This window comes from Cannabis sativa, chromosome 5, assembly GCF_029168945.1.
Source record: "Cannabis sativa cultivar Pink pepper isolate KNU-18-1 chromosome 5, ASM2916894v1, whole genome shotgun sequence".
Classification (NCBI taxonomy): Eukaryota; Viridiplantae; Streptophyta; class Magnoliopsida; order Rosales; family Cannabaceae; genus Cannabis; species Cannabis sativa.
The window spans coordinates 46,438,620-46,456,256 of NC_083605.1; the positions used below are offsets into that span (position 1 = coordinate 46,438,620).

The window sequence follows — 17,637 nt, forward strand, 5'->3', positions numbered from 1 at the left end:
ATTTTCCAGTTCTTGAAAAGATACTTAGTAGAATTGAGATATTTTCTAGATAGTTATTTCCATACTAATTATTATTTCTAATCTAGGAAAATATCATTGATTGTGAAATTAATTGGTTAATAATTAATTTTGGTACAATTCAATTAAGGATATTTTTCCTTGTATTAAATTGGAAATTAATAAGCAACATTTCTAGAAGAAGATATACTCACTTTCTCATATAATGACTTGGCCTCAATATACTGTTTCTTGATTTCTTGATTTTGAGGCTCCAACAGCAAGGAAAACTTCACATTTTCTTTTGTATGAATTGAGTGAAAAAGAATCATTCCTCACGTTCACTACCAATTTTAATATTATTACTTCATCATCAACTCTCACATGACAAGATGCTCTCAAGGAGCTTACTTCACTGAAGTGATAGAGATTTGCTCTTAACCCATTCCACAGTTAACTCATTCCACAGTTCCTCTGCCTTAGTCTATTTGTTTCTTCAATGGATCCAGCCAGTGTATGCGACCTATTTGAAGAATCAGTCCAGATTTCACAAAATGACATCACGTTCGCCCTTAATCCGGGGGAAGTCGATGAACCACAGGAGGCTAACCAAGTACTGCTAGGAAAAATCATTAGCCGGCATAGACTCGGAAAAGCAGCCATTCAAGGTTCTCTCAAACTCTCTTGGAATGCCATAAAAGGATGGAAATGGAAAGAAATAGAGAGTGGCATCATCCAATTTACGTTTGCAAACAGGGCAGATGCGCTGAACGTTCTTGCTCGTCGTCCCTGGTTCGTTTGTGGTGCGCTATTGGTTATAATGCCTTGGCCGGCATGGCTATCCCCAGCAGAGGTGCGGTTCGACAAAACCCCAATATGGGTGCGCATTGAAAGTATACCCCCTTTCTACTGGAATCTTTCCAACCTCAAGGAGTTGGCTTCAAAAGCCTCCCCTGTATACGAACTCCCACCAGGCATAAAAGATGCGGTTGGCATGAGTAATCTCAGATTCCGGGCAACGATAGACATCAACAAACCGATTTTCTCGGGCTTCTTCTTAAGGCGCCAACGCCTCAAAGATTTATGGATACAATATAAGTATGAACGGCTCCCTAAACTATGCTTCAAATGCGGAGTTCTCACACATGACCAAAGTATATGCTTCAAGTCCCCCACCATAATCAAAGATGCTAATGGCAATGTTTACCCAATGTTTGGAGTTTGGTTGAAAAGTGACTCACATGAAAGATCTACCTTCTCATCTCCCCTAGCAAAGTGGTTTCAGGATTGGGTTCTACAAAAGAAGCTATTTCATGACTCCACCCTTAGAAACCAGGTCAAAATCCATAAGGCGATACAGAACGGCGAGGCAGCTGAAATCAGGGAGTGCAGGCGTCAACTTCCAGGGAAGAAAAGGATAGTATCCGACGACGATGAGGGCTCCGGCGAGCCAAATTCTGACCTGGTTATTACCCAGATGCCGTTGGTCTATCTTCCAGGTATTGGGGAGATTGCCCCATTTGGAAACAATACAAAAAGTGTATCCATCCTAGACCTGCAAGAGGCGGCTGAGAAGTATGCAGCTGCTAAGGCCTGCAACAGAGGGGATGAGGTTTCACCAACTACACTTGCTCAGGAGGAGGCGATGGCGACAACTGAGAATATTTCTCCTTTGGGAGAGACCAATATACACCACTTTGAATACAATAACCCTACTACCTCAATTAAGAAGCCGGTTGGGGAGAAAATCCTTCCTGTGGTCCCTATCAACTCAGAAGTCTCTTTAGGGGAGTCTAGTAATCAAGCTAATGAACTTTTGGGTTCACAAGCCCAATTAGTTAAATGGCCTTCCAAAGAGTGTTGGGCCGATCCTAAAGCCCGTGAACTACTAATGGGGGCCCTAACTATTGACAAATATCATAGGGAGCCCACACTTTTTAATCCCATTTGTGACATAGAAGACTTTAGGGTCCATGAACACCTTGATGGGCCAAGGAAGAGAAAAGCTTTGGATGGTATTATATTCAGTCCAAATCCCAATCCTAATCCAACCCAAAAAACTCCTACCCGTATGCTTCATGTCGACAACACTGGTGCTCCTTCTCCTGAAGAAGTCCAAGATGCTCCTGACTTTCAGTCGAATATATCCAAGGACTCGATCCCTGAAGAACTCAATTTTGCAACCTTCTCGCCTGGATCGAATGACAATCAGAAGGCTAATATGTGGCAAAGGAAGGGGAAAGAAGCATCACAGACAGTCCCTGCTGCCATGGGACCGCGCAAGCGAAGAGGAAGACCCCCCAAAACTCAACCCCCTCTAGCTGCCACACCAAAGTCGTTCAAAGGTGGAAGAAAGGCTAAGGGCTCAACGGGAAGGAAAACAACATCTGGTACTCAATGGCACGATCGAACATTTGACCTCAAGGTAAATTTGGATAATCATTTTGTTATTATTGAAAAGAAGCAAAAGGCAAAACCGAACAGCGGTGTCACAATTACGGAGGTTGATGAAGACCGACAAGAGACTAAGAGGATTCACCATCAGGATTTTCACTTTGGGGCTATGGAGACTTGCCCAGAAAAGTCTCCGAGGACGCCATGAAAATCCTAGCATGGAACTGTCGTGGGCTTGGGAATACCGCGACAGTTCGGCAATTGGCGCATCTTGTGCGCCATCATCAACCCGACTTATTGGTCCTTTCTGAAATTCGGTTGCCAACTGAGAAGTTCAATAGAGTTTGTTCTAAGCTTCATTTCATTGACTCGCACTATGTGCCTTCGGTGGGGCTCTCGGGAGGATTAGGCATGTGTTGGATGAAAGGGGTTAGCTGCAATATTCAAGTCTCTTCTAGATACTCGATCATTGGTGAGATTTCCTCGGACCCTCCGGGAATTCCATGGATCTTAGTGGGCACCTACGGGCCTCCCAATAGTGTGGATAAAGAGCTCTTTTGGCTTAAGATGGGTGACTATGCCCTCAAAACTACTCATCCGATCCTCTTCTTAGGGGACATGAATGGAACTTTGAAGGATAGTGAATGCTTTCATTACCACGGGAGTGTGTCTAGATACTCGTTCGACTTCAGGCGTATGGTGGATAGAGCGGGATTGATTGACTTGGGTTTCCTAGGCCCGGCCTTCACTTGGGTTAAAGGGAGTACAAACCCGTCAGTAGGGGTAGCCATGAAAAGAGCTAGACTTGATCGTGGGCTTGCCTCTTCGGCATGGAGAATCCTATTCCCTCAAGCGATCATCAACCACCTCGCTGCCTCTGAGTCGGACCACAGGCCCTTGCTGCTCGATACAATGGGAGGTGCCAATTGCAAGGGACGGCAGTTCAAGTATGAAAATATGTGGGCGCGCGACCCTCGGAGTTTTTGGGTGGTGAAGGAAGCTTGGAAACATAGAAGGCACCCCAATCCCATGATTAACTTTCACAAGAAAGGGAAAGCCACTAGTCGAAAGCTCTTGAGTTGGAATAAGACGCAATTTAAACACTTATCTCAACAAGTTCACAAGGCTAAGTCCCAACTCGAAGAGGCAGAAAAGAAGATAACCAATGTGGCTGACCTAAAAAACGCAAAACAACAGCTCTCAGAAGCTCTCCTTAGGGAAGAAATCCATTGGAGGCAAAAATCTAGAGTTCAATGGCTAAAAGAAGGGGACATGTGCTCTAAGTTTTTTATGGCTTCGACGGTTATAAGGCGTAGAAGGAACTATATCCAATGTATCAAAGAAAATTCGGATGGCGACTGGATACGTGATCAGGACAAAATTGCTCGCTGCTTTCTTAACCGATTTAAGGAGACATTCACAAAAGACCACCCAAGCCCCGTTCAGTTGAGTCCAGCTCTGTTTCAGAAAGTCTTGACTGATCAAGACAACACCTTTTTGAATGAAATTCCAAGTGAAGATGAAGTGAAGAGAGCCCTTAATGATATGGGAAAGGACAAAGCCCCTGGCCCCGACGGCTATCCCCCAAGCTTCTACATCCACCACTGGGAAACAGTAAATGAAGATCTCACCGAGATGGTGGTTCATTTTTTCACCCATCTTGAACTCCCACACTTTATTAATGACACTTCTCTAGTCCTAGTCCCAAAAAAAGACTCTCCATCCACAATCAATGACTACCGACCCATCGCGCTTTGCAATGTGGCGTACAAAATAATCTCCAAGATTATTGCTACAAGATTGAGAAACATACTACCGAGGATCATATCTCCAAACCAAGCGGCATTTGTTCGAGGAAGGCACATTGCTGAAAATACAATGATCGCAAGGGAAGTGGTGCATTCTATGAGCAAAAGACGAGGCAAACGAGGATACATGCTTTTGAAACTAGATTTGGAAAAGGCATACGACAAACTGGATTGGGATTTTCTCATTTCGGTGCTTCATCAAATTGGTTTCGGAAGTCCTCTCATAGATTGGATCAAAGCTTGCATCTCCGTAACTGAAATCAAACTTCTGTTAAATGGCTCAGTTGTTGGTAAATTTAGTCCGGAGAGAGGACTCCGGCAAGGGGACCCGTTATCGCCATCCCTTTACATAATGGCAGCTGAAGCCCTTTCTCGCCTTCTCATCAAAAAGGAAAATGAAGGTGGGCTCAAAGGCTTCAAACTCGCTAGAAATGGAACTCCAATAACACATTTAATGTTTGCTGACGACATCATACTTTTTGGCGAGGCGACTGCACGTGAAGCTAGATCCCTCCTAGATTGCCTTGAATCCTATTGTCATAGCTCGGGTCAGAAAATCAACTTCTTGAAGTCCTCTGTTTGCTTCTCCAAAGGTGTCTCGGCCAGAAAAGCTCAGTCAATTGCAACGATTCTGGGTGTGAGGAGAATGAACCGTTTGGCCACCTACTTGGGACTCCCTCTATTCCGGTCAACCAAGAGGACAGAGGATACTAAACATTTGGTTGATCGAGTGATGCAAAGAATACAAGGATGGAAAGTAAAGCTTCTATCAAATGTTGGCAAGAGTTGTTTGATCAAGGCAGTAGGTTCGAGTTTGGCAAATTATGTGGCTTCATCTGATGTTATTCCCGCAACTACTGCCAACAAGATCGACAAACTTTTGAGAGACTTTTGGTGGGGCGACACAGAAGACAAGCGTAAACTTCACACGATAGCCTGGGAGCGTCTTTGCAAACCAAAAACTAATGGGGGATTGGGGTTTCGAACAACGGAGAATATGAACAAGGCGTTCCTTATGAAGTGGGCTTGGAAAATTCTAAACTCAGACCGATCCTTGTGGAGCCAACTTATGAACGACAAATATATGAAGAACGAAGGCTTCTTTGACATGGAGATTAAGGCCTCCGATACAACACTTTGGAAGGCCATTCTTCGCATCCGCGGTGACTTCCAAAAAGGAATTTGTCAGAAAATTGGAAATGGGAACGCAACCTCCATATGGTTCGATCCTTGGGTTCCCGGCGAGAATAGACAACCAATGCCCCGTCTTGATGCCTCTGAAGGAGTGAGTTTGGTAAGTAACTTTATCTCGAACCAACAATGGAACGAGGAGCTAGTTCGGAAATGGTTCACAAGGGATGATGCTAAAAGAATTCTCAACATATCCCTGCCTGAAAGCTCAACCAATGATTCCTGGCTTTGGCTTCCGGAACAGAACGGTCAGTTCTCCATTAAGTCCGCCTGTAGACTGATATCGAATCATGATCCGAATACAAACTTGGACAGGAAATGGAGAATTATATGGGGTGCAAAAATTCACAACCGATTGAAATTTCTGTGGTGGAGAATCCTATCCAATTGCCTTCCCACCAAAGGTAAGATCGGATCCCTTTTTCCAATCACTGATATAACTTGTGCGAATTGTTCATCCTCTGAGGAAAGTAGTTTCCACCTATTTTGGGAGTGCACCCTGGCTAGAGCTATATGGTTTGGTTGTTCCTGGAACATTAGAACATCTATTCCTTTCCTTTCAAATTGGGAGGAGTGGATGCAATGGTTTATTGAGAGAGGTAACAGACCATATGATATGAATCTCAATCGTTTCCTAGGAGGGGCTGCTCTTATCTTTGAAAGTATTTGGAAGGAGAGAAATTCAATCCTCCATGGAAAACAACCTATCCCTTTGAAGGTGCGAATTGACCATATAAATAGTAGGCTGTGTGAGTTGGACTCTATTCAGGAGTGCACCGACCCTCTTAATACTGAGTGGAATCCACCTCCGGAAGGGTGGATTGCTTGTAACTCTGATGTGGCCATTGGTCAATCTCAGTCTACGGGGGCAGCTGTATTTAGAGACGCGTATGGAACTATCCTCGGCATCTCAACGTTCAAATCTCACTTCAGTGACCCGCTGCCAGGGGAGGTCGATGCTATCTGCGAAGGTGCGGCAGCAGCCATAAACTTCGGCTTCAGAAATGTCATCTTCCAGAGTGATTCGCTGAATGCAATCAGCGCAATGAAAAGCAGGGATTCTGATGTCCAAAAGTTGCACTTCAACATTCAAGACAAGGTAAAGAAGTTCATCGATCTCTCGGCGAAATTCAACCTTCACGAGGTCATCTGGACCCCTCATTCGTGTAATGGTGTGGCCCACTCTGTGGCTCGATGGGCAAACCGAAACAACATGTTTGGAGTTTTGGATTTGGCCAATTTTGATGATTTCCTGCAGTTGATTGCTGCAGATGGTCATTCTCGGTCCTAGAACTGTCTGTTTCTGTTTTTTTGTAGGTGTAGTAGTCTGTTTTTTCCTTAGTTTGTAGCTTGTTTCTTGCTTGTTGCAGTTTTTAATTTTTTTCTGGTGTAGTTGGACGTTAGTGTTGTTGGCTATTTTTTACCCTGTCTTTCAGGGTTCCTCTGGCTATTGGGCCGTTGGTGTTTGTTTACAATGAATTCCACAATCAAAAAAAAAAAAATTGGAAATTAATGATTAAGCCTTCTCTATACTTAATTATTTATTTCCTGAATTTAGTACATTTAATTAAATTGAAAATTAAATGTCTAAGTTGATTTTCATAATGACACTTGGATATTGATATTTTCATGATATTTAATTAAATAAGAAAATTATTTTAAGTTGGGTATTTCCATAACAACTTAAATTTGAATAATTTTCATAATATATTTTATTTATTTTATTAATCATTTTTCAAAATAGCATTTAATTATGCAAGATGATTTTGAATTTATCTTGAAAGATAGATTGAAGTTGTAAATTAATTATTTTAATTAATTTTGAATCAACTTAAATCAATGATCTTTTCATTTAATGATTAATTTAAAATAAAGGAACTGAAATATATTATTAGAAATTGGATTCATTAGTCAAAAAAATCTAGATAGATAATATTTTGCTTGAGGTATTTTTTTCTAAGTGAAGTTTGATTTATTTTAAATGTATTTCAAAAATTGTGTATTTTTGGAAATACAATATATATATTTGTAGAAAATTTTAATTTGAGTTGCAAATTAATTTAAATTAATACAACTTAAATTAAGTAATTTTCTTAATATTTGTTGGAAAATTAACACTAAGATGGAAATAATTCATTTTATTTTCTTAACCATCTAAGTTTAATTTTACAAATATTAAATTAAATTTTATTTAGATTCTATTCTAAATTTAAATTTTAATAAATATATATAGATTTAAAATAAATAAATAATAGAAGAAAATACAATTTAAACAATGAGCTTTATTATTTTGAGATATTCGATCTCCATGGTTGGTTTTACATAGCTATTGTTTTAGTGAGTAATCCTCCCTAATGGAGGAACGTTCATTAGCAAGTTAGCGCCGTTTAATCTCGAAAGATAAGTATGTTTGTAAGTGTTTTATATTAGTATTAACCACCCTAATGGTGGGTACTGTATAAGACTTACAAACATATGAAACAATGGTAGAAGCTCATGAAATAAGAATGACCTTGACTCTCGCCTAAACGGGACAACGTCGGATTCTCTTTTTGATCAAATAAAAGGTTGCTAGAATGTTTGCTATTCTAGATGAGCTGACAACTCTATTCAATGAATGATAGCTTTGACTCTCACCTAAACGGGACACTGATATCAGTTTGTTGAAAACCTTGGAAATTATTTAGGTTTGAATTTTTTTGTATTTTCTCTAGTCATTCCTACTTGCTGTATGCTGATAATTTCTGAATGAGATTTTGTGATAAACCATAACTGATATCTATGTATTTTCTTGTAGTATCCTGAATTGAAATGTCAAATCCCATGTTGTCACTCTTAACTGAAAATAAGCTAAATGGGTCTAACTTCCCAAAGTGGAGAGAGAACATTCATATTGCTCTCATAGGTGAAAGTGCCTCGTTTGTGTTGACTGAGCCGTCCCCTGAGCAGCCAAGTGACAATGCAACCAAAGCTGTAAAAGAGAAGTTCGAGCGTTGGCATAATGCTAACAATAAAGCTCGTTACTTCATGCTTTCCAGCATGGTTGACACCTTGAAAACAAGGTTTGCAAACACTGTCACGACTGCAGAAATCATGACGCAGTTAACTGAGCTATTCGGTATGGCATCTATTCAGTCTCGTTTCGATGCGACTAAGAAATTCATCAACGCACGGATGGAACCCCATCAGAATGTGCGTGATCACCTTCTCCAGATGGCTAGTTATTTCCAAGAAGCCCAGAATCATGGTGCTGAAATGGATCAGACTACTCAAGTGAGTCTCATCTTGAATAGCTCGACTCGCATTTTCTCGCCCTACACATCAAATTATGTCATGAATAAGAAGGAACAGGACTTTCATACTTTAGTCAATGACCTTCAGACATATGAAAATTTGATTGGAGGTCCCAAGAAAAGAGGGAATAAACCTCAGAATTCTGGAAATGGTAATAAGACAAGTAATCCTGAAGCACTTGTTGCTTCTACTTCCAAATCCCATCATAAGAAGAAGTGGAAAAATGCCAAGAAGCGAGCTCAAGCTGCGAATGCAGCTAGGAACAAAAATGCTGGAGCTTCTGGCAATACACAAAAAGGAAAATGTTTCTACTGCAATGAGAAAGGCCATTGGAAATCCCAATGTCCTAAGTATCTCGCAAAGAAACAAGGTATTTTCTTTATAAACTGATGTGTTTTTAGTGAATTATTATCCTTTTGGATTAATAATTCTGGACTACTAACCTTGTTTATTATTCTTCTTATAGCTAAAGCTTCTTAAACTCGGGTGCTGTCTTAACGAGTTGGATTAGAAAGCTGGATGGTGGATGGAGATTGTCTACAATAAAGAAGAAGCTCTTTCATTTGAATTAATTGTTTAGTTTTTTAAACAATTTGGATTTTAAGTTTGGGATCTTAATTCCCTGTTTGGTTCTCATAAATATTGCAAACAATTTTTTTGGTTTATAATAAAATATCTTTTTCAATCATATTGCAATTTATGAGTTGAGCTTCAGTTCTTTATTTTATCTATTACCGATTATTATATTTATAATGTTTGAATGTGTATGTGTTTTTATTATTGATGCAAATTCAAAAAGTATTTAAACTCTTTACAGAGTTATTACTACATAAACACTTGAAGTTATTTCTATGTTTATGAATAATTGTTGGTTTCAAAAACAATTATTTGAGAATTTGTTTAATAAAAAGATCTTTTGATCTGATAGGGGTGGAGAAAAGTTAAGAATAATATGCAGTTCAAACGATTTTTTATATCTAATGAACTCTGGATTATATTCAACTCCACAGACTCTGTATCACACTTAGAGATTTACAACCTTTAGGGGTGGACCATAATCTCTATAAACTTAGGGGTGGACTTTATTCTACAGTACCCTTTGTGGCACATATTTTTAAACATGGAAATAATATAATAAATTAGCTATTATCAGAATAAATTCTTGATCTTGATTATATGTATCAGTTTAGATTTACTGTTGTAATAGTTATTGATACCATTAAAGTTCTTTGATAATGTTTCACATTACCTTGGTTGAGTGGGAGAATATTAAAATTCTTTACCCATCTTCGTTTGGTTGATAATTGTGATAGGAACTTAAGAACACCTCTGATAAAAACAAGTCTAACCATTCACATGGATAGAAATAACTTATCAGAATTATGAGAGTAAGATAGAAGAATTCTTGCATAGTCTATTCGAAAGACTGATTCAAGATGTCTATTTCTCATAACATTTTATGGTATCTTGATTTGATTGCTTAAATCTCTAGCAAGTATTTTTCACTTCAAATACTAGACTGCTATGTTGTTGAACTAATCTTAAAGAAACTTACAGTTTCGGCTTAAGATAATAAGTCACAACGAGATGTTCCCAGAAACAATAGTAAAAGGTTAAAAGTTTCTAACCAGACATCTGCTATTGAGTGGGAGCCATCTGAGATGTAATCAAATGGGGAACATTAGGGGACAATCAAGAAAGATTTACAAAAGTGACGTATATGTTATTAAGGAACTATTCATTAGTGATCCTCATATGCACAACGACTCATTGTGAGGTGGTGGTTACTCTGGGGGTGGAGGAATCATTATAGAAGAGTGTTAAAACCCATCTATAATTATTCAAGCTTCATCAGAGAAGATATAACTTTGTAAATTCAAAATTACCAGAAAGTTATTTTACTGAAGAAAATTCTACACTGCATTATCTCAATTCCAAATTTTAAAATTTGAGAGATATGTCTTCTGGTTGTTCAGATGTACTTAATGGGCAGTAAGGATTTCAGTATCCCTTGACGAGTAAAGCATAAGTTAGGGAAGGTTTCATGTGTCTCATGAACCTGATTCCAGATATATGGGTGGATTCAAAAGATACTACACTTGATCAGAGGATCAAGACAAAAGATTGATTGTAATGCACTACTTGTTTTATGTTAGTGCAAGTGGGAGTTTGTTGGGTTTTATGCCCTAAATAAAACTCATTACAATCTGATTAGTTATCAATTTAGAAGTGAAGTATGTTTACATGTATGTTATATGTTTATGGTTTAATACATATACTTGATATATGCACAAAATCAGTTAAATCCAGAACATATAGTTATTCACAATTACAGTATCGTCAATACAGTGGAATGTGATTGTGATTATATGATTCAAAAGATTTGGTCCCTGTTCATCAGTGTTTTGGATTTACACTGATGTGATAATCAGCGATGAAGTATACTTACACTTGGAGTAAGTGTTATGTTCTTTCCAAAACATTGGCAAAGTATACTGGTTTCGAATGCATGGAGTATGCATTGGACTGGACCGATATTGAACTTGGTTAAAGATATTGTAAACTTACTGTTGTATCTTTCCAAGTCAATGTCAGAAGCTGATCTTAGATTAAGAGAATCTAAATCCTGATATGCTTAGGCTCAATCTCAGGAGTGCTATTCCTGTTCTTTGATTTATTAGTTAAAGCCTGTTTTGAGTCAGGATAATACATATATTTTGGGAACATGATAGCATAACTGAATAGGGAGTGCTAAACATAAATATGGAAATCTATAGCTTCTACTGGTGTATAGAAGTAAAGTGATGATTCCTTTTGAGCTTAGTTAAATAGAAGTAAATGGATGAGCTCTTGTTTCAGTGACTATATATTAGATCACTAAAACATCATTTACAGGTAACTAAGTGTTCAAATGGGCAAAATACATTGAGGGGTGTAAACGGTAAATTAGTCCCGTCTCGATGTAAATCATCTATATAGAGGATCTCTAAATCACATTAAGATTATAACAATGGTTAAATGAGATAGCATATTGATATCGTGAAACATATGATATGCTCTATATAAGTCTGAGAGTGCAATTCCAAGTTCTAAGAGTGGATTCCACGAGGAATTAATAAGTTAGGGATTTACTCGGTAAATCGGTTCAACTTATTGGAAGCTCAGAATATAGATCCATGGTCCCCATTCTAGTTGAGATTATACTGTTTGTAGGACTCTATAATTGATTTATGATTAATCAATTATAATTCTAAAAGTTAGACTATGTCTAATTTGTGAATTCTCACAGTTTAGGGATGAAATTGTAAAAAAGAGGGTTTCTAGGTTTAATTATTAATTATGAGACTTTGCATGTCTGAATTAATAATTAATTTTAAATGGCAATATTATTTAATAATCTATTTTAGTTATTAAATAATTGGTTTTGGCATTTAAATGATTAGAATTGGAAAAATGGCATTTTTGGAGAAATAGAAATAAAATTGAGGAAACTGCAAAATCAATGTGAGGCCCATTCACACCATGGCCGGCCACATCATTGCCTTTTCCCAATTATTATTTTTCAATTTAATTTGTCATTTAATTGCTAATCAAAGCCTAGCCTAAATAGGAAAGTGGTGAATCACACTAAATAAAGCAGTTATTCAATTACACAGTAAAAGAGGAAACTGTTTATTTGGAAAGTTGTGATCTTCCCTTTTCCATTTTATAGCAGCCCCTCTCCTCTCTTTGTATGAATATGAGTTTGCTTGAGAAAACTTTGCTCTGCAAAGTGTATCACACGAAATCAAGAGAGAAAAACAAAGAGAGATTTCGAAATTCCCTAGTGAGAGAGAAGTGCCCACTCACATCATTCAGTATCTCATCATAGTTTGGAAGACTGTGAAGGATCACATCCAACTGAAGAACTTTCGGGCTCAGATCTTGATTATACTCTGCTACAGACAGGAATCAAGGGTTAGAAATCTGAGTGGAAGGAGACATTAATTCCGCTGCAATCACTGTAAGTTATTCTTAACTTTTATGTGTTTAGTTCATCGTTTTAGAAGTTCAATATTAGGTTGTTAAATCAACATACTTGCAAATAGATCTAAGATCCTGGATAAATATAATACCAACAGTTTATTCTTGATTGATTGAGTAGATTAGAGCTGGTTATGATGCATGTTAGTTGCTTTGATTCAAGCTTGGAAGTTTTGGCTCAAAATTATAGTTTTCAAAGAGAAATTTCGAAATTGGTTGTTGTGTTTATTGCATGAGTTTGAGAATGGTTTCTGCAGTTTTATTATGCATGATTATGTAGGTTAAATCTAGTTTTGAGCCTTGTAGGTGAGCTTTAGCCAAGTTTGAGTTTTGAACTCAAAGCTTGGAGCTCACATGGCATTTTTCGTATCTGTGTTTTCTGGATGGTTTTGATGCTTTAAAAATGTTCTATGGGGTATTTAGAACAGGTCTGGAAGGTTTGATTTGGTTTGGGTTTGATTTGAGCAAGTTATGAATTTCGGTTGTACAACCGGAATTTTTGATGAGGGTTCAGGAATTCCCAGAACCGGAATTCCGGTTGCAGAACTGGTCTACCGGTTGGGGGATTTTTAGGAACCCTAGTTTTTCTCATTTTTATGTTATTTGGGGTATTTCCATGCTTTTTATCGATAGGGAAACTTTTAGTTTCTAGTTTAAGTCCCCGGGAAGTGATTTAGCGTATCACTTATTAGTGTTGTGATTGTTATGGTTTAGGAGCCTGTAAACCGCCGCGCAGTTCGTTCCAGTCAGGTTGACCGACACACCAGAATTCGGAATTGAGGTAAGATTACTATAACAGTATGCATATGTATTACATGTTTAGCGTGCATGTTAGGGAGCCTGTTAGATTACATTAGATATGTATGTTGGCTTCGTACCATCCGACCATATCACATCGGTTAGGCTAGAGTATGACTAGCAACTGGAGTATGACCAGTATACCGAGTATAGGCTGGTTCTAGGGTTGGTGGTACTGTGCTATTTGACCGTATCACATCGGGTAGGCTAGAGTATGACTAGCAGCTGGAGTATGACCAGTGAACCGAGTATAGGCTGATACTGTAACACATCGTTTAGGCTAGAGTATGATTAGCAGCTAGAGTATGACCAGTGAACCGAGTATAGGCTATTACTTGTCAATAGTACCGTCTTATGAACGTTCGGGACTCAGTATCGTGTGGGACACGACAGTTAGGGTTATGGTCAGGGGTATGGGCGTATGATCATAACCTGGGATTTATGTATGATTATGTTTATGCTTTTCTTACTGGGTCTGTCGACTCACAGTGCTATGTTTATGTGTAGGTAAGGGCAAGGCCAAGGCTGAGGAACCGTGAGGACGAGCCGATGAAGATTGTAAATGTCGGGGCGGTTAGGCCTAGAGCGTACGATCCTCGGGACAGCAGTGCTTTTGTAATTAGTCGCTAGGCGACAAGTATTTTGTATTAGACAGTAAACTTTTATAAAGTGTTTTGTAATCGGGATCCTGAGTATTTTTGTATAAAATATTTTATAAGTTTAATTAAAAAGCAAAAATTTTAATTAATCACGATTTCCATAAACCTCGGTGATTAGCATCGAGCTGCACAGTATGTTTAAAAATCACGTAATACGCCTATGCTAGTTAGGGTGTTACATTTTTAGATTGTGTTAGCATGTTAGTCTTTTTTAGTTGTTAGGCAGTTTTATGTTAGTTTTTCAACTTTTACTTTTATTGATTTTTTAATTTTCTCTTCCAAGTTCCAGATTCCAATCCAAATGTTGTTGCTGAAAAGGCAAATGCCATTGCTTCTAATGTAGAGCGTGCCCCGACATTGAAATCGTCTTTTGTTGATTTTGGGTCACATGATGTGAGCAGCACTCCAATGGAGGTAATGTCCTCAAGTTCTCAATATGGAGGAGATGAGAGGGATTTTAAGATAGTTACGTATGTGAAGGGTCTTTACGCTCTTAACGATTTATTTTCTGATCCCGTCTCTCTTGAAATCGAAGCTAAGTTTGATGATTGGATTACCAAAGGATTGCTAAAACATCCTAGGTAATTATTTTCTTTATCTGTTTTTTTTTTATTTGTTTGCATTTCATTTTATTTTTCCAATTATTTGAATTCAATATTGTTTCTTAGTCGTTTGTTTTTTGATATAGGCCTTACAATGTTTACGAGGATGGTGCGAAGAAAATTTCCCCGGGGTTCAAATTAGGTGTAGATTATGTTGAGATAAAACATGATTTTATCATTTCTCTTGATGTGACATGTTTATCAATGACACAGTAACATTTCTTTTTTCCTTTTAAAATTCTTTATAGCTGTATTATAGTTGTTTTATCATTGTTTTTTAGTTGAGCTAATGTTTTTGTAATATTTGTTCACATTTTCTTTTGTGTTTCTTTATTATCTTGTTTGAGCATATGAATACTATATTCTATTACCTTAGGAAAAATAAGAAATATTATTCTGTTGTTATTGTGAATTTCGCTACAATAGATTGCCTTTTCGATGATTCTATTCAATCTTTATACCACAAATTCTGCAAAGCCAAGTCAATGAAAACAAAGATGTCTCACATCCATGCTGCTCACCCAATAGTGCATTATATCAGAGGCTTGCGATTTCCTTGTTCTAAGCTTTGGTATGAAGCCAACCATGTCCTATTCATTATAAATCTTAGGAAAGAAAGCCATTGGATTTTTGGCCTTCTTGATTTGAATGAGGGGATTATATTTTTCTTTATAATTCTTTGAGGACTGCGAAAATGAATTCTGCAGCAAAAAATGCAATGAAGGCTTATTCTGTTTTGCTTCTTTTATTTTTTGATCTCCTTAGATTTTGAAAGAATAGGTCCAATGTTCCTGATTTAGGTTTCGACCCGAAAGCTCCTCTAAGAGTTATGGAGATTGCTAGTCTTCCATCTCAGCAGAAAAAGTGAGTTGTTATTTTTTAAGTTTTTTTCATGTTGTATAATAATTGTTTAACTATTTTGTTTTCTTTTTTTGAAAATAGTGATTGAGGAGCATTTGTGGAGTTCTTCATTCATGGGAAAGATGTCCCTAATGACTTTGACATTGAAGTTTTCTGCGCTCGACTTGCTGCCCTCTTGTTTTCGTATGGTCAAAGGAAAAATAATGAAAGTATTGATAGTGAGGAAGAGAAGCAGAGCAAGTCTTCCAAGGCTTCTAAATTGAAAAAGTAGCGTCATTTTATGGGAAAACTTTGTTGTGCTTGGTTGATTTTCATTTCAGACAGTATTTGGTTTTTTTTTAATGTTTTTTAGGTACTCTATACGTTTGATGTTATAAAACTGGTTATCAACTTATAGGATATTTAAAATTAACCATTATACTATGTTCATTTTCTTTATGTTTTAATAGCAATTGTGTTATGATTTTACAATTAATATGTTTGGTATATTTTTAAGCGTACAACTTTAAAAAAACCATTATGCAACTGTATACAAACTCAATTGGTAGTTAAAATATTTATCATTTCATTTCTAACATCTTATCTCAATAGATTACCAACTGTTATGCAACTTTTTGTACATTTTATTATACAACTTATAAAAACTCATATTCGACTTTTAAGAACTTTTTCTTTTGAAATTCTTAATAAGTATCAAAACTGTCCAGAAACTATTTTGCAACTACTAATAAACTATTTCAACTTTGATAATTAATAGCAATATATCAAAACTAACATTTCATGTTGTCAAAATTCTCATAGAGATTTAAACAATTCAAATAATTCTGTTGTATCTAGTTAATTGCTTGATTGTTGCATGTCTTTTGGTTGTGACCATGTTGACCACATTTGCTGCACTTATTCTGTTTTTTTTTGTATCCCAATCAGCTACAAATCTTCTTTTCCTTGGTCTTCCAGATCTTATTTTCTGGTTTGGTGGCAGAACAAGAATATCTTTTATGTTCTGTGGTACATCCCATGTTGTGTGATTGAGTACAAGATATATTGACCCACAGTATGTTTCAAGCCATGTTCTTGTCGTGTAATAATGTGAACAGTAATTGTAAACGTTTAAGTTCATATTTTTTATCACAGCAAGCCCATGAGCACATGGTAATTCGTCAATTTAGAATCTGTTGCAACTGCATGTCTTCTCCTTTAGATTGACACTACTAGAAAATTGGGTTTTAGTGACACACATTAAGTAACTCTAAATATAGTGACACTTCAATGCGCGTCACTAATGAGGCTGACTGGAAAGGCAGTTTTTAGTGACACTCAACACGTGTCACTGAAACCTTTTGTATTCACTCATTGCGCGTCACTGTAAGCATTTAGAGTGACACACAAAAAGCGTCACTATATCTTTTTTTTTTTAATTTTTATTTTTATTTTACAGATATAGTGACACACAAAAAGTATCACTATCTTATTTTTTTAAAAAAAAATGTATATATATTTAATTTTTTCATTCTAATTTTATATATTATAAAAATTATAAATAGTAATTTAATTAATTATATATTAAAATATTAAATTTAACAATTATAAATATTTTTATAATAACTAATATAAATCTCATATATATTAGGAAATTTACCAATTATAAGATATTACCAATTTTTTTCTACTTTTATATTTTAATTTTATGTTTATAAAACTTATTTTACATAATTACCTCCAAATAAATATTTTATAATCAATTTAAAATTTTTTTCATAAATTTACTAAAAATTACAAAATAATCACTAAAAATTACAAAATAATCACATAATAACATAAAATAATATAAACTAAATACAAATCCCCAAATCAGATTATATCAAACAAATAAAAACTCATATCAGTTATACATCAATCCAAGATAAACTAAAAATTAAAAAAAAATTAAAAAATAAAATCACATGGTATGAACAATACACAGTTCATATATCTCTTTGTCTCTCCCTATTCACTTAAAATAAAAAACCT

The 17,637-nt window shown here is 36.5% G+C and overlaps 1 protein-coding gene across 1 annotated transcript; it reads left to right on the forward strand.

The window, feature by feature from the left end:
* Positions 1 to 2,595: 2,595 nt before the first annotated feature.
* LOC115717674 (uncharacterized) lies at positions 2,596 to 15,634 on the forward strand. The gene is made up of 6 exons (XM_061116484.1): positions 2,596 to 6,674; positions 6,784 to 6,851; positions 14,454 to 14,745; positions 14,853 to 14,978; positions 15,143 to 15,337; positions 15,547 to 15,634. The coding sequence occupies exons 1-6, from the start codon at positions 2,596 to 2,598 to the stop codon at positions 15,632 to 15,634; spliced, it is 4,848 nt and encodes a 1,615-aa protein (XP_060972467.1).
* The last annotated feature ends 2,003 nt before the right edge of the window (positions 15,635 to 17,637 follow it).

Excerpts from the sequence above, each read along its gene's own strand:
- LOC115717674 (XM_061116484.1), top strand. The coding sequence starts at position 2,596 with ATGAAAATCCTAGCATGGAACTGTCGTGGGCTTGGGAATACCGCGACA. Across the intron at positions 14,979-15,142 it reads ACATGTTTATCAATGACACA|GAAAAATAAGAAATATTATT; the intron begins GTAACATTTCTT and ends CTATTACCTTAG. Across the intron at positions 15,338-15,546 it reads TTTCCTTGTTCTAAGCTTTG|GTCCAATGTTCCTGATTTAG; the intron begins GTATGAAGCCAA and ends TTGAAAGAATAG.